The sequence below is a fragment of the Hirundo rustica genome, unplaced genomic scaffold, assembly GCF_015227805.2.
Source record: "Hirundo rustica isolate bHirRus1 unplaced genomic scaffold, bHirRus1.pri.v3 scaffold_351_arrow_ctg1, whole genome shotgun sequence".
NCBI classification, from domain to species: domain Eukaryota; kingdom Metazoa; phylum Chordata; class Aves; order Passeriformes; family Hirundinidae; genus Hirundo; species Hirundo rustica.
The window spans coordinates 348-21,098 of NW_026690397.1; the positions used below are offsets into that span (position 1 = coordinate 348).

At 45.5% G+C, this 20,751-nt stretch overlaps 3 protein-coding genes across 3 annotated transcripts; all 3 read right to left on the bottom strand.

Annotated features, from left to right (window-relative positions):
- Positions 1-593: 593 nt before the first annotated feature.
- On the bottom strand, positions 594-2,095 carry LOC120747966 (gastrokine-1-like; the record flags this gene model as incomplete). Its single annotated transcript, XM_040054030.1, has 4 exons — positions 2,084-2,095; positions 1,431-1,484; positions 921-1,061; positions 594-704 (listed from the first exon to the last, which is right to left on the bottom strand). Coding segments are annotated over exons 1-4 (318 nt in total), but the record flags the coding sequence as incomplete, so codon positions are not given.
- An 8,907-nt stretch (positions 2,096-11,002) lies between these two features.
- On the bottom strand, positions 11,003-17,110 carry LOC120747967 (probable serine/threonine-protein kinase roco9). The gene is made up of 8 exons (XM_040054031.1): positions 17,003-17,110; positions 16,669-16,779; positions 16,010-16,148; positions 14,677-15,179; positions 14,039-14,221; positions 13,711-13,821; positions 11,599-11,737; positions 11,003-11,091 (listed from the first exon to the last, which is right to left on the bottom strand). The coding sequence occupies exons 1-8, from the start codon at positions 17,108-17,110 to the stop codon at positions 11,003-11,005; spliced, it is 1,383 nt and encodes a 460-aa protein (XP_039909965.1).
- Positions 17,111-17,619: 509 nt separating this feature from the next.
- LOC120747968 (gastrokine-1-like) lies at positions 17,620-20,720 on the bottom strand. The gene is made up of 5 exons (XM_040054032.1): positions 20,646-20,720; positions 20,181-20,333; positions 19,849-19,959; positions 18,572-18,710; positions 17,620-17,738 (listed from the first exon to the last, which is right to left on the bottom strand). The coding sequence occupies exons 1-5, from the start codon at positions 20,718-20,720 to the stop codon at positions 17,620-17,622; spliced, it is 597 nt and encodes a 198-aa protein (XP_039909966.1).
- Positions 20,721-20,751: the final 31 nt, after the last annotated feature.

Genomic DNA, 20,751 nt, shown 5'->3' on the forward strand with positions numbered 1-20,751 from the left:
AAGGGAAGCTTGTGTTTATCAAAGGTGAATATGCTGAATGCTGAGATCACTTTTATAATGTCTCTGCTACTGTGGCTGGCTGAACTAAAGGAACATGGTGCATAATTATCTTCAAAATGTTTGAAAGCTTTGCTAAATATTTTTTCTGTAATACTGTCATATTTTCCCTTCCTTAATTAGATCTTCTGAAGAAAAATATTTTTTTTAGACTTTGAGAATGAGAAATTATGAAACATATTATCAAGAAATCTAAATCATAGATACTAAGACAGTAAAAAAAGACTTAATTACATAATAATTTAAATAATTGTAAAAATAGTTGAACTAATCTGACACTTGGACTGAACATGATGAACCTGCACTAAAGTCATCTGAATGATGATATTGAAGTTTTTCAATGTTTACAAATAATCTATCTGAAAAATATTACCAAAAATATGACTACTAAAATGTCTTTTTACTTACCTTTTTACCTATTTATTTGTCTATTTATTTCATTAGTAACAAAGGTTTGGAAAATAGTAGTGCTTCAGACAAAAAATGAGAATCAATTACCATAAAATGTTCAAAGCTACTGCTGATTTGAATCTTACCATGCTCTGTGAAGCCAGTTGGGCAAGATTTTCAAAGGTGGGCATCTCATTTCTGTTCATGAGAGAAATGTAGCAAGTTCTCTCTTGCATCAATTTGGTTGCAATGATACCCTGTAAGGAAAATTTATTGACCACTTGCAATTCAGTTTTTCAACCCATTGGATTTGAGAAAAATCTTTGTTAAAATAGGAATGAATGCCAAGATTTGCTGCCCCAAATCATGCACTCAGCACGGTCAGAAAAAGGAAACACCCATCCCTGGGCCAGCTCCACCAGGAGCCAGTCTCCTTGGATGTTTTCTGAACAAGCACCTTCCATGCCACTCACCGTGTTGTAGTTCCAGATGGTTTTCCATGAGAAGTGGTTGCTCCTTTGTTCAATAACCACCACATGTGTTTGACTGCTGAGAGTCAGATTTTGGAAAACACCACCAACAGAGACCTGGCAGTTGTTATCTGTCTGCTGAGACTGAAAAGCCAAAGGAAAGAAGATGTTTAGTCTTTGAATAGAGACTGGCCCTGTGATTGGCCACTGGTGATGGGGACCTCAATCTTTACTCCATGGATGACTTTGAGGTTTTCAATTTTTTGCTGATACTCAATTAAAAATGAGACAGTTTTAGATTTTCAAACTAGTCAGTGATCTCCCAAAATTTTTATTAAAATCTTTGCTAGACTAGCATAAGTCCTACCCCATAGAGAGTGCCAGAGTTTCATCTGCCAGACAAGATTTCAATTTGTTTCCACCAAAGGGGTGGTGAAAGAAAAAGGAGATCTCATGAAGCAGGGAACATAGAAAGAGCAGCCATTTGTGTGGAAATTGTTCACTTGTACTCACATAATCAGCAAGGGCTGGAGTCAGGACAAGTCCAAGAAGGACTGCAGTCAAAATCTGAAAGGAAAATCAAATACAAAAGTGTTACTGCAGCTCTGGCTGACAAATCTGGCCATAAGAATCCTCCTTCCCTTTCTCTAATCTGATGTTTAAGGGTCCTCCTTGGATGCTTTTTTGCTTTCATCCTGGGATTGCATCAGCGCCCCAAAAGGGAGTCACCCTTGCTTTACCCCAGGGTGCGGCAAAGTAGACACATTTCACACTCGCTCTTTCAAGAGATGAATCTCAAGTTGTTTCTCAGACCTGTGCAGGTACACACAGGTATTTGACAAGAGTGAGGAGAAAGCTTTTCCATTTCTCCTGCTCTGGCATTACAGGAAGGGCTTCATCCACTAGTGCAGTGCTGCAGTTATGCAAAAGCATTGAAAATAATGGACGTGGGTTAGGCTTCCTGCTTTCTGAAGAATGTACAGCCAAGTCGTGAAAAAATCCTCAGCTCCTCTGGGGAACAGGGGCTGAGTTGCTCATTCTGGAGGAGTAAAATGTCCCCAGAGAAAGCCTTAGTGCTCAAGAGAGGCAGAAGCCCTTCTGAGGGATAAAGGAACGGGTTTGAATCAAAGTTTCAGTTTATAAGGAGGAAAAGAATGCATACTCACAGGGAGATTCATCCTGACTGCAGAGCTGATGCTCCTGCAGGTAGAAAGAGCAGTGTAAACCCTCCACCTTTTATATGGTTTGAGAATTAGGTGTGGAAGGATTGAGTTTTGCAATGAAATTATTTTGTGATTTGTATCCCTGCTGTATTTCACTGAAAATTATTTCCTGCTTTAACCACTTGATAAATATGGGGACTGTACTTCTGCAAATTTTGACCTAATAATTATCAGATAAAGCTCCATTTCTTGTAAAAAAAAATAAATATGCTTTATATTAACTTTCTGACATGTACTAATTACTTCTGAAACTTCACATCAAGCTTACGATCAGAGATAGCCTTGACTTTGGGCAAACAAAAAAACCTGCTTTCAATTAGTCTGAATAAATAAAAGCCTTTGCACTTTCCAAAATTCAGCATACGTTCTTTGTAACCATAGCAGCCACCAAAATACAGGCCCCAAGTACAATATGACCACTGAAAACTGCTTTACAAGAATCACAGAGGTCCAGAGGACCCACAAGGTTCATCAAGCCCAAGTCCTGGGCCTGCACAAGAACAATGCCCAGAAGTCCCATCCTGAGAGCATTGGCCAAACACTCCGTGAACTCCATCAGGTTTGGTCCTGTGACCCCTTTTCTGGGGAGCCTGATCCAGCTCAACCTTTTTCTAATACCCAGCCTAAACCTCCCGTGACACAACTTCAGGTTGTTTTCTCTAGTCCTGTCACTGGTCACCAAGACAAGAGATCAGTGTCTGCCCCTCTTCTTTCCCTCACAAAAAAAGTCTTAACTACAATGTCTCCCCTCAGTTTCCTCCAGCTGAATGCACCAAGTGCCCTCAGCTGCTCCTCACATGGCTTCCCCTCAAGGCCCTTCACCATCTTTTGCCCTCCTTTGGAGGTTCTCTAATAACTTAATATCTTTCTTATATTGCACAAAATATTCAAGGTGAGGCTGCCCCAGTGCAGAGCAGAGCAGGACAATCCCCACCCTTGACCAGCTGGTGATGCTGTGCCTGATGCCCCACAGGACATGGATGTCCCTCCTGGCTGCCAGGGCAGTGCTGATTCACATTCAACTTCCCATCAACCAGGACACCCAGGTCCCCTGCTTCTGCACGGCTTTCCAGCACCTCATTCTTCATTCTGCTTTTATATCCAGGGTTACCCCATCACAGATGCAGAATCTGGCACTTTCTCTTGTTGAACTTCATACGGTTGGTGATGGCCCACCCCTCTAATTTGTTGAGGTCCCTCTGCAGGGCCTCCCTGAGTTCGCGGGAGTCAACTGCTCCTCCCCATTTTGTATCATCTGCAAACTTGCTTTGCATCCCTTCCAGTCCTGCACCCAAGTAATTTATTAAGGTCTTGGAAAGCATGAGTCCAAGGATGGAGCCCTGTGGAACCCCACTAGTGACCCCATTTACTACAGACCTTTGTGCCTGACCAGTGAGCCAGTTACTCACCTACTGCATGATGTGTTTATCCAACTGTGGGCTGGACATTTTGCCACTGATACATTTGAAAAAGAAAATGTTATTGTTCTCCACAGTTCTGGCCAGCTTTAACTCCAGTTCAAGCTGATACGTTGCATATACGTGGGTAAGTCTGTGCAGGTCCCTTTGTTATCAGGTAGCAACAGTTTATTTTCTGTGGTGATGTAAATTCTTACTGACACAGATAATACGTAAGAGGGAGGTTTTGAATACTTGTTTTTATGTCATGGAATATTGGAAGCTTCTGAGTGGGAAGGGACTCACCAGGATCACCCCTGGCCCTGCACAGACACCCCAACAATCCCACCCTATGCCTGGGAGCATTGTCCAAACAGCTCTGGCAGCCTTGAGGTCATGCCCATTCCCTGTGGAGCCTGTTCAGTGCCCGACCACCCGCGGGGACCACCCTGATATTCAACCTAACCCTCCCCTGACACTGCTCCAGCCATTCCCTCTGGTCCTGACACTGGTCACAGAGAGCAGAGATTGGAGCTGCTACTCCACTGCCCCTTGGGAGGATGTTGAAGAGCTCAATCTCCCCTCAGTCTCCTACAGCTGAACATGCCAAATGCCCTCAGTTATTCCTCTCATGGCTTCTCCTTGATGAAAAAAAAAAAAAACAAACCAAAAAACCCCAACAACCACAGGCCAGGAGACCAGCTCCCTTTTAATGCCTTTATTAAAACCAGCTCTTTAAAGGGAAAACTTGGGGGATGGCATACACCACCACTGCTCCCTCTGTACACTGCTGAGGAGAAGGTGCAAGTCAAATCTGCTGCTCACACTGCAAAGTCAGGATTCCTGCCTCACGGGGTGTCCCAGGAACTCTCTTTGGCTTGCATAATCTAGGGGTGTCTCTTTCTCTTAGCACTTTTAGGTTGTGGCAAGGAGATAAAAACCGCTCACGGGTAGCCTGAGGTTCTGTTTATATAAAAATGTCTTTTCCAAGTTGAGATCTTGTGTTGGCTCGTGGTTTTAGGGACTTTCTGGTGCTAATTGGACTTCTCCTTGGAGCTAAGCACCGTGGGAGTCTCTTGATTTCCCTATTAGGCGGTGTCAGTAATTCAAGGAACAGGTGAGGAGCAGGAGGTGTCAGTAGTTTGATGGACAGGCAGGGAGCAGTGGAGGCCTAACCAGCTGGGATGTAAGGGGAATTCGGGATTTGGGGAGCAACATGTACAAGAGTCTGGGATTTAAGGGTACAGGGTCAGCATGAACAATTTGGAATAGGGGGTAAGTAACAGCATAACATTTTAGCAATACAACAAACAGTATAACCTTCTTAACAATACAACAAGCAACCTAACTTGGAGTCTTTGGGTTCTTATTCATTTCATTTTAGACTGTCTTCATAACCCAATGCCAGGTTTTCAGTTTCATTCTGTGAGCAACCAGAGTGTAAGTGTACGGAAACCACTTTTCAGCTGCAATCCAGCAGCTTCTTTTAAAAGGCAGTACGGCTACGTCTGGGGGTTTATACATAAAAATAAGGTCTAAATGTTGTTGCACGTGCAATATGAAACTGAATTCTAATATCAGTTTCACTTTTCGAATCTGCAAGCCCGAAGCGACATTTCTGATATGTCCTGCTACACCAAACAGGCATTACATTCCTGGTTGTTTAACGAGCAGCAGCGCCGGTGTGGATTTTGTGAGGGACGGACCGCGCTCTCCCTCCCTCACTGCTGCCCGACGAGGAACACCGAGAAAGCCCCTGCGCTGCCCGCGAGGAATTCGCCCTTTCCTGAAGGAATGAACGTGCTTGCAAGGGCCGGAGGGAGCGGGGCTGAGGCGGCGCCAAGCCGTAAGGAGAGCGGGGAGAGCCCCGCTGAGGCGGCGAGGGAGGGGAGGAACACGGGCGGGCGGAAAAAGCGCGGGAAAGCCCCGCTGAGGGGACGGTGCCTCGGCGGACCCGGCCGAGAGGCAGTGGAACATTTATGTCGTTGCAGCTTGGTTCATTTGCAGTTCTTGAGGTAATTTTTACCCCCCCAAATCGGTATTAAGGCTGCTGGTGGTGTCTTCAATCAGAGTATCTATTTTGTGTTAAAAAAAAAAAAAAAAATCCCTCAGAAATCAGGTTCTTTCACAATCTCCAATTTGTCTTAAAATACATGAGGGAATTCAAGCACATTTATTAGACTGTGTGATGGCATTTTAATTGTACTCAAGTAATTCTTTAACTTTTTTTTTGTTCATAGTTTTTCAGGTGTTCTTCACATTCTGTCTGCTGTAGCATGAGCAGAAAAACAGACTTTAGACTGGATAAAACCCTGTGACTTTATTACACTGATGTGGAAAGCTTATGGGTTGTGCTCACAATTTAAATTTAAAGGCAGCTCAGGCCTCACCCTTGTCGAGAGAGATCTTTTCTGGCAAGGTGAGCAACTTTTTGCTTTACTTTTAGCCTAACTAGAATTCGACACTTTCCAATTTCCAATTTACAGTTGGTTAGAGTATGCTACTTTTCTTCCTGTGTTAAACCTTTATGAAACATTCTTAAATGGTATCTGTGTTCAAATCCAGACTGCATTTAATACACTTCCCAATTGTGTTATTTCTACCTTGATTTCTGGGTTGATTGGAATAATAGTGAATCTCTGTATTTGCAATTGGCCATATGGCATGGGAATGCTAATTTCTAAAATAAAATATTGTAATTCTTAGTATGTTGGTAAGATGTTAAAATAAAAATATCTTAGTTATGCTGATCTTTATAAATCCAGACTTCAGTTCACCTGATTTTAAATGGTTAATGTAGAAGATATAGCAAAGTAATAGGCAGTTAATTTATCTTAACTTTCAAGTGTGAAATATCTTGTTCTAAGAAGTTTGAGCCTGATAAGATCCTGAAAGAAAAAGAAAAATTGATTAGATTTACACTGAGAAAATAAGAGAGCACTGTAGTGGAAATTTTTCCAACTTAATGTTGGAAATGTACCAGGAAAAGTCACTTAAAAACTGAGCTGCATCATTCTAGACCTATACAGCGAGTACTTGTTTATTTTGGATCACAAAGGCTGTTAATAGCAGACACCAAGAGCTGGGTAAGCAAGGCAGGAGGGAAATTCCTCTGCACAGGGCTTGGATGTGTTTTCCAAATGGGCTCAAGCTTTGGAGTCTGTTCCTGGAGATAATGAAGTGATTCTCTCTGGCTTGCAATTGGTAAGGCCCAGCTCCTTGAGCATCAAAGAAACAAAGTCAAAAAACCCATCAAAGAAACAAAGCATTTAGGAAAACCAGCACTGGAGTTCAGAACCTGTACACACTTCTCTGGTATGGGGTAAAAGGTTATTCCTGGGCAATGCAACTTTTGAAGGAACTTTCAGGTGACTCAGCCCTGCTGAGAAGGTTCTCTTCAGTTCTCTGCATGTGTAGGAGCAAGTGCTTTTCACTGACAATCAATTGACTTTTGCACCACTTTCGACCACCATCCTGCCTTGTGTCCTGGAGAGGTGCAGGAAAGTGTTTGCCAAGCCAAAACCTCTTGCTGGTTGTAACAATGATGCAAATGTTCCTTAAAAACGCCTTGGTTTCATCATAGCCCTGTTAAAATTAAATAAAAACCCCTTTTTGTTGCAAACAATATACAGGGAAGGAGATGTGTATTGCTAGAGAGAGGCACTAGTTAAAAGAAAGGCTTCCTACAGTGCAAATAGTCACAGGGAAAGAAAAATATTGTTCTTTTCAATTATATTGTTTAGGTAAATGTGTCATGAAGGCTGACGAGAGACTTTGGTAAAAGGTAAATTGCCTCCTCCTGTAATGCCACGTGTATGATGTGTTCTCCTGCTTAGGGCACGTGAAGGAATTTGCTGCTGAAAAGCTAACACAGCACACAGTGCACCAGAAACAGTCCCAAGGCTGAAGGAGCATGTTTTTAAGTAACTCCCCTGAAATCTAGTGATGTTTTACAGAATCAAAGAATCAACGACGTTGGAAAACACCTTTGAGATCATCAAGTCCAACCTGTGACCTAACACCTCCTTGTCAACCAGACCATGGCACTGAGTTCCACATCCAATCTTTTCTTAAACCCCTCCAGGGACAGTGGCTCCACCACCTCCCTGGGTAGCCCATTCCAATGCCCAGTCACGCTTTCTGTGATTAAATTCCTCGTAATGTCCAGCCTACATTTCCCCTCACGCTGAGTCATCTTGTCCTATTGCAAGTGCCTGGGAGCAGAGATGGACCCCCACCTTACTGCACACTCCTTTCAGGGAGTTGTAGGGAGTGCTAAGGTCTCCCCTGAGCCTCCTCTTCTCCAGGCTAAACACCCCCAGCTCCCTCCACATAGGGCTTGTGTTCCAGACCCTCTGCCAGCCTTGTTGCCCTTCTCTGGACACAATCCAGCACCTCAACATCCTTCCTTTTTATGGGAAAGTGATAGCTATAATTACAAGGAACTTCATTTGGATGGTAGGCCAGGCCAGCTCTGCTGCTAATTGATGTGTACTCTTACTTTTTATACATAATATCCCAAAGTTAAATCTGAAAATGGGTTTACCTTATTGGCAGGTGCCCTGTGTTCACAGAAGCATGACGAGTTTCCTGGGGAAGTGCTCTGATAAGAGGAGGCTTTGATACCTGCCTGATTGAATTCATTGCATACAGGGAGGTGAGAGAAAACTGGTCATGGAAAGCTCAATGTATTTAACAGCCACTTTTAAATGGAAAAAGAAATTAGAAGCAGTGCACAGATTTCCAGTAAACTTGTCGTGATGCTTTGTGCCAATGTGGCAAAGGACTCAGCCTGAAGTTGTGCCTCTCACCAAAAGCACCACTCAAACCAAGGGGCTGGTAATCTTGCTATGTTAAAAATGTTAGGTGAGTCCCTAGAGATCATGAGGTTGGTTCTAAATCGTAGGAATTGCTGAGTTCTTTTGCTGACCTTCCTTTCTGAGCTTGTTTAGGATCTATTTTCTGCTTGTCAGACATGGCCCTGACTCTTCACAGAGCCTCTTCAGGAGAGCAGAACCTGATTATGGACTAAGGGCTGATTTGAGAAAGGGACCAGAAACTAGAGGTAGCAAAATGTGTGTGAGGGAGGAGCAGTGACACGGGCCATTTTATGTGTCCTGGTTTTTAGGAAGTAGATTTTAATCTTCCTCTGAATTTGATGTACAGAGCCATGGCCCACGAGCCTGTCGTAATTTGGATTTGCTTTTTTACTGTGCCTATTTTGGTTCCCAGAAGCAGCACTCCCAGAGGTGCTCACTTCCCAAATCCCCAAGTGCTTTGCATTTGACAGCAGTTCTGCCAAACCCTGTGTGCTGATTGTGCTCTTGGCTGCAATTTAGGGTGGGTTTGCGCACTAAAGCTTCCTCTGTACTGCCAGACTGTCATGATGGGGACTTGGTGTCACTCTGATCTGACGTCTCTGAACACTTTTCCTCTGCCATCCATTGCCAAGGATCATTGTTGCAGCTGTTCCTGGAAAAGCCAGGGGATCTTACTTTCTTTGGGAAGGGGAGGCCTAATTGTCACTTGTGCTGCTCAGGGCCACACTGTCCTTCTACTCCTGCCTGGGGCCTTGCTGGAGCTCATGAATGCTGAGGAGGTGCAGCAGTCTGCCAGCACTGTGAGCAGAGCGCTTGGCTTTTCATCTGTCTCACATCCATGCCTCTTTTGCTCGAGGTATCCGGTACAGTGAATAAGAATGATAAACTACCAAGGGGAAAGATTTATCGGTCTTCTAATCAGTCTGATTTGTGGATGCCAAATGGGGGCAGGTTATGTCCTTAGCCTTCAAGATACCAAATACCCATCAAAGTCTTGCTTTCTATGTTAGAAAATCCTTTTAGCCTCTGAAAATTCCATAAATTCAACCTTCCTGAAGAAAGGTGAGAGAAACTATGCTGTACAATCCTTCCTCCAGTGTCGTTAGCAATGAGTTGGAAAGTAGTTTGTCCCTGGCTTCCACCAATCCAAGCCAACTTGGTCATTACAGAAATGCATCACCCTTGGAGCTCTAACCCTCCACATCTTCCATCAGCTTCTGAGCGCTTGAGCAGTTTGTGTGGCAGATGCACAGCTCAGGCACTTACCATTAAGCACAACTGACAGATCTAGTGACAGCAGTAGAATAGCCAGAAAAAAGTGCAGGGAATGGGGCTTTATCTGCGTAAGCACCTGTTTTCTTCCTAGTGCAGGTTTATCTCTGTATTCTCTTTAAAGCTCTGCTCAAGGCATTCTGCTTTCGTAGTAAATTCTTGTTCCACTGTGCAGCAACCTCCCAAGAATATCAAACATTCCAGAATTCACCCTTTCCTCAAATTACTGTTTCATTCTGTGCACACACATTTTTTTGTGTTTTTTCTGCTCCTTGCTGTCTAGCAACAGTAAAACTGATGAAATTGTTTCTGGTTTCATCCTTGAAGCTGGAGCTTGTGGGTTTTCTTTTAACTATGGAACATGATTCATTCTGACCTTGAGCCATGGTTTTCTAGACTGTGTCACACTGCCTTTACCTAGAGCATGGCATGCCCACCTGAGTTCATATGGGAACATGGAGAATTATGTTGGTGTTTAGAGGTGTTGCTTCACTCTTTACCTTTTCTTCCACTACCTGCTGACTCCCTGATAAAGTAAATATTTATGAAAAGTACCTGGAGAAAAACCCCATGAGTGTTTATTGTGATCATATAAGCTCAGTATAACTTGATTGAATCCTCCTTTACATGTTTGAATTTCTGATTGTTAACCAGACTTGAAGTGAAAGACTGCAATTTTACTTTTCACTTGATGCTCAAGATTCTCCTCTTTACCTGGTTTTTGGTGGCTGACAGTGTCAAATACTGGGTCAAATTCTTATGGCAATTTTATAAGTTATTCTGTAGTTTTATAATGTTTCATCAGGGTAACATAGAATATTTTTTTAAATATTTGGCCTTATTAAAAAAAACCCAGAAAAAATTTAGTTTTGTGTGAAAATAAGCATTGCTGTGCTGTAACTGTAACACCATGTTAAATTTTTTACTGTGCACTTTTTTCCTTCTGTCTTTTGTGGCCCCTGAATCAAGATCTTGAATGTGAAGCATCTTTCCCCAGAGAAGGAAGGTTCTAACTCTGAATGATCCATGCATACCCTGGGGCTTGCCCAGCTCTCTGTCTGTGCCTTGTTTTGAGAGAGAGCTGGCAATGAAAAGTGATGGAAAGGCTCAAATGGGGCAGAAGAGAGACAATAAAAATGATTCCATGGAAGTTTCAAAGATGATTGAATGGTAGAGTAATGAGAAACAAGCCAGAGGTCATCTATGCAAAAGGTTTTTAATTGAAAGCTCTAGTCAACAAATGATCTGTTTCAGCATCTGAACCATCAAGAACAAAACTCTTGGAAGAAGAGATGTCAGGGAAGAACAGCATGAGGGCTGGCTTTGAGCAGCAGCTCGGAAGGGTGGATCTCAGTTCAAGAAAGGTAAGGTTTTCAGAACTGTCCATTGCCCTTGCAGTACTTCAGCTCCACAAGTCTCAAGACGTTAAGTGCAACGCATGATTGTTGATTGTATTGGGGTCCTATAAAAAACAAACAAAAAATTACAATTAGTTCATAGGGAAGATATTCTTAAGTAATCAATGAGAGCTCATTTTTGTTGCTTGAAGTGAACTAGGTAGTCCGTAATTGCCGTACAAGAAATCATTTAATAGACAAAAAAATCTCTTTCACGTCATGAAACAATACTGGGTCTGTCATAGAGAAATGAGAGAACAATGGTGTTTAGAGCTTGCCTTTTTCTTAGTGTAGGCATTGCAGAGGATATCAGCATGTAAAATCCTATGCAATAACTTAAGCCACATTAAACTTCACAGAAAGGGGTAAAAATGGTATAGATCAGTTCATTTATGGGACCTGTGCCTCAACCTTGTCTCAGTCTTGATCTGTGTAGAGATGTCAAACCCTTTATACAGCTGCTAAAGCCCTTGGTTTTGTGCATGTCAAAGTGGAAGAGCAGTTATTGTGTATGGTTCTTTCCGGAAGGGAAATTCCAGGTCACTTAGGGACTGAATTTTGCTTGCACTCACCGTGAACTTCGTAAGCCATGTAGGTGGTGAGTCCGCTGCACATAGCGGTGATGTCTATTCCATAGGAGCTGAGGTTGTTGACCAATCCGTTGGTGACAAAGGTGATCTTCCTGGTAGGTCTTCCAAGACCAAACAGGTTCTAAACAACAATAACAGCATTCAGCAAGCTCAGTGTCAGAAGCTGCTTCCCTTCTAGGCCTATTCCTAGCTCTGGAGTGTTGACTCAGGGACAGGTGTTTGAGCCCAAACTGCCTTTAGGGACACCTTTTATTCATCTGGGCACCTGTGGGACCGCTGGCAAGCCTTGAAGGCAGCAGCCAAGGTATAGGTCCTTCGAAGGGAGTCAAGATGCAGGGAGCCTGAGGGGAAGTGGCAGTGCAAGGAAAGCGCTGAAGAGAAGAGGAGTGTGGCTGCTCTGTGGAGCCAGAGCTCCTTCCAAAGCATTTGCTCAGTCACTGCCCTTGCCCCTCAGAGGCACTAGGGCTGTTGGCTGGAAGGCCGGCAGGAGAAGTCTCTTCCTGCAGCCCGTTCTAACCTGGAACCAAAGCGCAAAGCAGCAAGCCAGGGCAGATACATTTGCTCTTGGACTATTTGCAGATTGTGCTGAGGAGCCTTCTGTGAGAGCCCTGGGTTCTCTAACGCGAGAGGTCACAACGGCTCCTGTGGGCTTTGTTTCAAATGAATTGCCGCTCTCTTTTCCTCCTGGAATGCTTTGTGGCCTGTCTGCCCAAGTCCCTGGCTGCTTTCCTGCTGTTTCTTCCCACACCCTTGTCTCCCCTCTGCTCTCTCAGCCCCTTCCCCAGCTACGGCCACAGGCCTCCAGTTGGGGCTCAAGCCGTGAATGTGGGGGAAAGGCTGTGGAATAGGGAGACACTCTCTCATGCCGCAAAGGAAAAGGGAGTCTGGCCAAGAGCAGTTGCAAGGCCATGTTCTGAGCTGCCCAGTGCGGTTTGGTACTGAGAAGTCTGTGAAGGACTTTGGGATCTTGGCATGCCAATAGCATCAAGGCCCTTGCCGGGCTCCTCGGAGCAAAGGTTTGCCCAGCTGGCTGCAGAGCTCAACATCCACAGAGAAAGAAGAGCTGGGGAAGGGAATATTGCAGCCCCTTTCTTCGTTTGGCAAAGCATTCCTACAACAAATTCCCAATCTGCATTACTGTTGAGAGAAAGGAAACCCTGCCACTTGTGACAAGCTCATCCTGTCCAGCAAGAAAATGCACATGACGGAACAGCCCGATGAAGTCCAGTGTACAGGCAGGGGTGGCAGCGATTGTTCTAGTTTTTACATAGACAGGCTTTCAAAATAATGGACTTCGATGAAAGGGTTTCTGAAAGCCGACTGCAGAATGCTTCCTTCTCACTGGGGAGCAAGGTGTTGAGATTTGCTTCAGGAGGATGCACCTTAGGACTATCAAGTCGCGATCTATAGGTAAAGCTGAATCTTTTTGCTTATGCCTTTATTGATAACACTCTGCTTGTTCTCTTCTGCTGTTTAGCTTTTCTTGCTCTTTAAAGCCTTAATTTTTTTAAGGACTCAGTTCTGAGTCTTCAGTGGAAGCCAGTGCCTATCAAAGGTGAATATTCTATATGCTGATACCATTTTTACAATGTCCATGTTAATTTAGTGGGTGAAGCTTATGCTAACATGGTCGTTATTTGCAAACATTTTGAGAGATGATTTAAAATTTTCCAGCTTATTGGGATATTTGTTCTTAATCAAATACACCTCAACCAATGAAGTTAATTCCTTTACTATGCAAGGTATGGAAGATTATTAAGGGTACCTTACCACACATCTACATTCTTGGGTCATAACAGAGTATTAAAAAGAGGTCAGTATAAAAACTGATTGCAAACAATGTAAAAATTACCAAGAATATCTACAACATTAATTAAAAATGAGAAACATTCACCTTAAAGAGCTTATTCTTATATATGGATATTTTAAAATAAAATGTAATTAATATTAAAATTATCTACATAATTAACAGTGTGAAATAAATCACTTCTAAAATCTAATGGTTTAAAAGGCTTTGAAGATAACAGTATTCCGCATCTGTTTACTTTCAAATACTGAGCAATATTGCAAGTGATTCCTCCATTAAATTCTTACCCTCCTCTCTGCAGCCACTTTGACAAGTGCAGCAAAGGTGGGCATCTCACTCCTGTTCATGGTGGAAATGTAGCATGTTCTCTCTTGTGTCACTTTTGTTGCAATGACACCCTGTAAAATAAAATTAATGAGCACACACAATTCCATTTTTTCCAACTGCTAACATTGGACTAAAGTTTGGATTGAAACAATAACAAATGCTGAGAGTTTCTACCCTATATCACGGACTCAAAAATTTAGGATAAAACAATTGCTTTCCCTGGGACACCTGTGCAAAGAGCCAGTCTCCTCATATGCCTTTTGAGCAAGCCCTCTCCCTGCCACTCACCGTATTGTAGTTCCAGATGGTTTTCCAGGACAAATGGTTGCTCTTTTGTTCAATAATTGCCTTTTGTGTTTGACTATTGATGCTGATGCTTTGTGAGACACCAGAGATGGAGATTTGAGAGTCCCCACCAGAGATGGAGATTTGGGAATCTCCACCAATGATGATTTGTTGGTTGTTATCTGTCTGCTGAGATAAGAAAACCACATGAAATATTTTCAGACTGTGCCAGTAGCTAGGTCTCACATCACAAATTTACAAAAAACCCTTGCAAGAAAAGAAAAAGTGCTCTGATCCAGGGAGAGATAGCAGTGGAGGTATTTTTTCAACAGGAGATATTTAAAATAAAAACAAACAAACAACAAAAAAAGGCTGTAGCACTAGGAAGAAGAATTCTTTTCATGGATTCAGAGAATCACTGCTGCATCTGACACGTGTCATCTTGTGCCTTTAGAGGTTGATCCATGCAAGAGAGCGCAAAGTCCTGGACAGAAACCTCTGATCAACCACTTCTCATTTAAAATATCTGTGCCCTCAAAAGAGGACATGGCGGGGAAAAAGGATATTTTGGTTGGCTTTAGGCAGAAACTCTGGAGCCCTCTCGTTTGATTAAAGAAATGTAAGGCCTAAGGTTTTCTCACCTGTGCATTGCCATTCCAATTGCCATTCCAGTTGCCATTGCCATTCCAATTGCCATTCCAACTGCCATTCCAAATGCCAGTCCAATTAGCATTGCCATTCCAATTGCCATTCCAATTATCATTACCATTCCAAATGCCGTTGTTGTTGCCATTCCAATTGCCATTCCAATTGCCATTGCCATTCCAAATGCCATTCTGGCCATTCCAATTGCCGTTGTTGCCATTCCAATTGCCATTCTGGCCATTCCAATTGCCATTCTGGCCATTCCAATTGCCATTCCAAATGCCATTCCAACTGCCATTCCAATTGCCGTTGTTGCCATTCCAGTTGGGATACCAATTGCCATTCCAATTGCCATTCCAATTGCCGTTGTTGCCATTCCAATTGGGATACCAATTGCCATTCGAATTGCCGTTATTGCCATTGCAGTACTTCAGCTCCACAGCTCTCAGGACATCGAGGGTAATGCATGATCCCAGATTCACCTGGGGTCCCTGGAAAGCTGGAAAAGCAAAGACAAAACGCCATGAGCTAATACCTAAGACCTTGGCTGCCCTTCTCAGGAGCGTGGTGGTGTTGCTCAGAGCCAGCCAGGCTCTGAAGAAATGCTGCACTGGGAATGTTTGAGCTGTGTGAGGGGCAGATCCTCTTGAAATCCCCAAAGAGCTTCAGCTCTGTGTCTCAGCAGGGAATGCTCACGAGGACGTGCTCTTGAACACCCTTTGGGATTTCCCGTGCAGAGATCGGAACTCTGTTGCAGTGGCTCCTGTGAGTCCCAATGGCTGGGCATTAGACAGTGAAGCTGCTGCCACTTCATGGGCCCAGTCACATGGGCTGGGACGTTCTGAAAGAATCCTCTCAAATGTAGGTCATTAAAGGCCTGGGGAATGGGAATGTTGCCCCTGGGAGACACCTCCAGGGATCAAAGCCACTTGGCTTTGTGTTGCGAAGCACAAGGGTTTGTTTGCTGCCTGGGTCAATTTACCAGCAAGCTGGGAGCTGAAGGACAGCTGTTTGTAGAACGACCCTGCTTCTTGACTGGGCATTACAGAGGAGTGCAGTGTGTGCCAAAACAGTCTGGGCCCAAATGGAGATCCCATTATGCCTCTCTGAGAGGAGCTGTAAGGGTTTAGTTTGGGTCATTTATGGGGGCTGTGACACCACCCTGTTCCAGTCCTGATCAGTGGAGGTGCCAAACACTTTGTGCAGTTGCTGAAGCCCTTGGTGTGTGTGTGTCTCAAAATGGAGGGGGAACTACTGTGCCTTAATCATGCCCCAAGAGACTAGAAGTCCAGGTGAGGATCACTCAGAATTCCCAATGCTTGCACTCACCGTGAACTTCGTAAGCCATGTAGGTGGTGAGTCCGCTGCACATAGCGGTGATGTCTATTCCATAGGCGTTGAGGTTGTTGACCAGTCCATTAGTGACAAAGGTGAATTTCCTGGTAGGTCTTCCAAGACCAATCAGGTTCTAAATCACAAACCAGGACTCAATTAGTTTAGTGTCAGGAGCTGCTTCCCTTCTAGGCCTACTCCGAGCTCTAGAAGGATGACTCAGGCTGGGGTTTTTGAGTCTCAACTGCCTTTAGGGACAGCTTTTAATCATCTGGGGGACCTGTGTCCTGTGGGACCGCTGGCACACCTTGAAGGCGGCAGCCAAGGCATAGGTCCTTCGAAGGGATTCAAGGTGCAGGGAACAAGGAGGGGAAGTGGCAGAGGAAGAAAAGCACTGAAAGGCTCGACAAAGAGCAGGTTTTCCCAGCAGGCTGCAGAGCTTGATATCCACAGAGAAAATGGGGGAGGGAATAATGCAGCCCCGTTCTTCGTTTGGCAAAGCATTCCTACATGAAATTCCCAATTTGCATTACTGTTGAGAGAAAGGGAGCCCTGCCACTTGTGGCAAGCTCATCCTGTCCAGCAAGAGAAAGCACATGATGGAACAGCCCCATGAAGTCCAGGGTGAGAGACCAGCTGCTCTTTTGGACTCTTACCCTGCTCTCCTGTGCCAGGCGGGCCAGATTATCAAAGCGGGGCATCTCATTTCTGTGCATGATGGAAATGTAGCAGGTGTTCTGTTGCGTGACTTTGGTTGCAATGATGCCCTGTGAAATAGAAGTATTCAGTGGTCACAATACAGTTTTTTTTCCACCTGTTAACATTGGGATAGAGTTGGGAAGGAAACCATAAGAAATGCTGAGAGTTTCTGCCCCGCATCGCGGACTCCAGACATTCAGAATAAAGAAACGGTGGCTGCGCCTGGGCCAGCTCTGTGAGCAATCAGTCTCCTTGGATGCTTTTGGAATGAGCCCTCTCCGTGCCACTCACCGTGTTGTAGTTCCAGATGGTTTTCCAGGACCCGCTGACGCTCCTTTGCTCAATGACTGCCACACGCCATTGCCTGTTGATGGTCACAATTTGGGACTGGCCGCCCATGATGACTTGCGTGTTGTTGAGGAGGATGCCTGGAATCTGCTGAGCCTGAAAGGCCAAGGGACAGAAGACGTTTCACCTTGGAAGGGAGACAGTGATGTCCCCATATCTTCCCAAAAATCCGTGCTACAGTGGAAGTGCTGCCCCCCAGGAAGTGCCGGGCACTGCCCTCAGTCTTTTCAAGGGGACTCAGAATCAAGGGTGTGGTTTGGGGCAAAGGCCATAGGAGTTCTTTTCACGCATTTGCTGAATCATTGCCGCATCAGACAGCTGTCATCTGCTGCCTTTAGAGATTGATGCGTGCAAGAGCACTGGCCAGAGTAAGTCCTTGTTCGAGGTCTGGGATGGAAACCTCTGCTGACCCATTGCTCTATTTCAGCATCTGCACGCTCAAGTAGGGTCAAAATCTCTAGAACCTCTCAAAAGAGGAGATGCCAGACAAGAAGGGCATCAGGGCTGGCTTTGGGGAGCAGCTCTGGAGACCCCACCTTTTGGTTGAAGAATGGTAAGGGCTAAGGTTTTCTCACCGGGAAATTGGTACTGCCATTGCCCTTGCAGTACTCCAGCTCCACAACTCTCAGGACATCGAGGGTAATGCACGATCCCAGATTCACCTGGGGTCCCTGGAAAGCTGGAAAAGCAAAGACAAAACGCCATGAGCTAATACCTAAGACCTTGGCTGCCCTTCTCAGGAGTGTGGTGGTGTTGCTCAGAGCCAGCCAGGCTCTGAAGAAATGCTGCACTGGGAATGTTTGAGCTGTGTGAGGGGCAGATCGTCTTGAAATCCCCAAAGAGCTCCGGCTCTGTGTCTCAGCAGGGAATGCTCACGAGGACGTGCTCTTGAACACCCTTTGGGATTTCCCGTGCAGAGATCGGAGCTCTGTTGCAGTGGCTCCTGTGAGTCCCAATGGCTGGGCATTAGACAGTGAAGCTGCTGCCACTTCATGGGCCCAGTCACATGGGCTGGGACGTTCTGAAAGAATCCTCTCAAATGTAGGTCATTAAAGGCCTGGGGAATGGGAACGTTGCCCCTGGGAGACACCTCCAGGGATCAAAGCCACTTGGCTTTGTGTTGCGAAGCACAAGGGTTTGTTTGCTGCCTGGGTCAATTTACCAGCAAGCTGGGACCTGTAGAATAGAGATTTTTAGGCCGACCCTGCTTCTTGACTGAGCATTACAGAGGAGCGCAGTGTGAGCCAAAACAGTCTGAGGCCAAATTGGAGCCCTATTATGCTTCCTGAAGGGAGCGAAAGGCATTGTGTTGGGGTCAATTATGGGGGCTGTGACACCACCCTGTAGCAATCCTGACCTGTAGAGGTGCCAAACCCATTGTGCAACTGCTCTGAAGCCCTTGGTGTGTGTGTGTGCCTCAAAATGGAAGAGCAGCTCTTGTGCCTTAGTCATGCCCCAAGAGACAAGAAGCCCAGGTGAGGATCGCTCAGAATTCCCAATGCTTGCACTCACCGTGAACTTCGTAAGCCATGTAGGTGGTGAGTCCGCTGCACATAGCGGTGATGTCTATTCCATAGGCGTTGAGGTTGTTGACCAATCCGTTGGTGACAAAGGTGATCTTCTTGGTAGGTCTTCCAAGACCAAACAGGTTCTAAACATCAAATACCAGCATTCAGCAAGCTCAGTGTCAGAAGCTGCTTCCCTTGTAGGCCTATTCCTAGCTCAGGAAGGATGACTCAGGCCGGGGTTTTTGAGTCCCAACTGCCTTTAGGGACACCTTTTATTCATCTGGGCACCTGTGGGACCGCTGGCGAGCCTTGAAGGCAGCAGCCAAGGCATAGGTCCTGCGAAGGGGGTCAAGGTGTAGGGAGCCTGAGGGGAAGTGGCAGTGCAAGGAAAGCGCTGAAGAGAAGAGGAGTGTGGCTGCTCTGTGGAGCCAGAGCTCCTTCCAAAGCATTTGCTCAGTCACTGCCCTTGCCCCTCAGAGGCACTAGGGCTGTTGGCTGGAAGGCCGGCAGGAGAAGTCTCTTCCTGCAGCCCGTTCTAACCTGGAACCAAAGCGCAAAGCAGCAAGCCAGGGCAGATACATTTGCTCTTGGACTATTTGCAGATTGTGCTGAGGAGCCTTCTGTGAGAGCCCTGGGTTCTCTAACGCAAGAGGTCACAACGGCTCCTGTGGGCTTTGTTTCAAATGAATTGCCGCTCTCTTTTCCTCCTGGAATGCTTTGTGGCCTGTCTGCCCAAGTCCCTGGCTGCTTTCCTGCTGTTTCTTCCCACACCCTTGTCTCCCCTCTGCTCTCTCAGCCCCTTCCCCAGCTACAGCCACGGGCCTCCAGTTGGGGCTCAAGCCGTGAATGTGGGGGAAAGGCTGCGGAATAGGGAGACACTCTCTCATGCCGCAAAAAGGGAGTCTGGCCAAGAGCAGTTGCAAGGCCATGTTCTGAGCTGCCCAGTGCAGTTTGGTACTGAGAAGTCTGTGAAGGACTTTGGGATCTTGGCATGCCAATAGCATCAAGGCCCTTGCAGGGCTCCTCGGAGCAAAGGTTTGCCCAGCTGGCTGCAGAGCTCAACATCCACAGAGAAAGGAGGCGAGAGAATAACGCAGCCCCTTTCTTTGTTTGGCAAAGCATTCCTACAACAAATTCCCAATCTGCATTACTGTTGAGAGAAAGTAACCCTGCCACTAGAGGCAACGTGATGCTGTCCAGAAAGAGAAAAGCACCTGAAGAAATAGCCAAGGAATGAAGTCCAGGGTAAGAAATCTCCCTCCTACTCCTTTGGAATCTTACCCTGCTCTCCTGTGCCAGGCGGGCCAGATTATCAAAGCGGGGCATCTCATTCCTGTTCATGATGGAAATGTAGCAGGTGTTCAGTTGTGGGATTTTGGTTGCAATGACGCCCTGTGAAATAAAAGTATTCTGCGGTCACGATTCAGTTTTATGCACCTGTTAACATTGAGATAGAGTCCGGATGGAACCCGTAAAAAATGCGGAGAGTTTCTGCCCCACATCGTGGACTCCAGACATTCAGAATAAAGAAATAAATGCTGTCCCTTGTCCCACTCGGTGAGCAACCGGTCTCCTTGGATGCTTTTGGAATGAGCCCTCTCCGTGCCACTCACCGTGTTGTAGTTCCAGATGGTTTTCCAGGACCCGCTGACACTCCTTTGCTCAATGACTGCCACACGCCATTGCCTGTTGATGGTCACAATTTGGGACTGGCCGCCAATGATGACTTGCGTGTTGTTGAGGAGGATGTCTGGAATCTGCTGAGACTGAAAGGCCAAGGGAAAGAAGAGGTTTTGCCTTTGAAGGAGACAGCGATGTCCCCAAAGCTTCTGACAAATGCCTGCCACAATGGAAGAAGTGCTGCCCCCCAGGAAGTGCCGGGCACTGCCCTCAGTCTTTTCCAAAGGCCCCAGAATCAAAGGGTTTTGGGCAAAGCCCATAGGAATTCATTGCATGGATTCAGTGAATCATTGCCGCATCAGACTGCTGTCAGCTGGTGCCTTTCGAGGTTGATGCGTGCAAGAGCACTGGCCACGGTTCATACATGCTCAAGGTCTGGGATGGAAACCTCTTCTTACCCATTGCTCTTTTAAAACATCTGCACCCTCATGCCGGAACCTCTCAAAAGAGGAGATGCCCGGCCAAAAGGGCATCAGGGTTGGCTTTAGGCAGCAACTCTGGAGC

Excerpts from the sequence above, each read along its gene's own strand:
- LOC120747967 (XM_040054031.1), bottom strand. The coding sequence starts at position 17,110 with ATGGGCGGCCAGTCCCAAATTGTGACCATCAACAGGCAATGGCGTGTG. Across the intron at positions 16,149-16,668 it reads GCCTGGCACAGGAGAGCAGG|AACCTGATTGGTCTTGGAAG; the intron begins GTAAGAGTCCAA and ends TTTGTGATTTAG. Across the intron at positions 11,092-11,598 it reads CATGGCTTACGAAGTTCACG|GACCCCAATACAATCAACAA; the intron begins GTGAGTGCAAGC and ends TGTTTTTTATAG.
- LOC120747968 (XM_040054032.1), bottom strand. The coding sequence starts at position 20,720 with ATGCCCTTTTGGCCGGGCATCTCCTCTTTTGAGAGGTTCCGGCATGAG. Across the intron at positions 19,960-20,180 it reads CCATCTGGAACTACAACACG|GGCGTCATTGCAACCAAAAT; the intron begins GTGAGTGGCACG and ends TTTATTTCACAG. Across the intron at positions 18,711-19,848 it reads GCCTGGCACAGGAGAGCAGG|AACCTGTTTGGTCTTGGAAG; the intron begins GTAAGATTCCAA and ends TTTGATGTTTAG.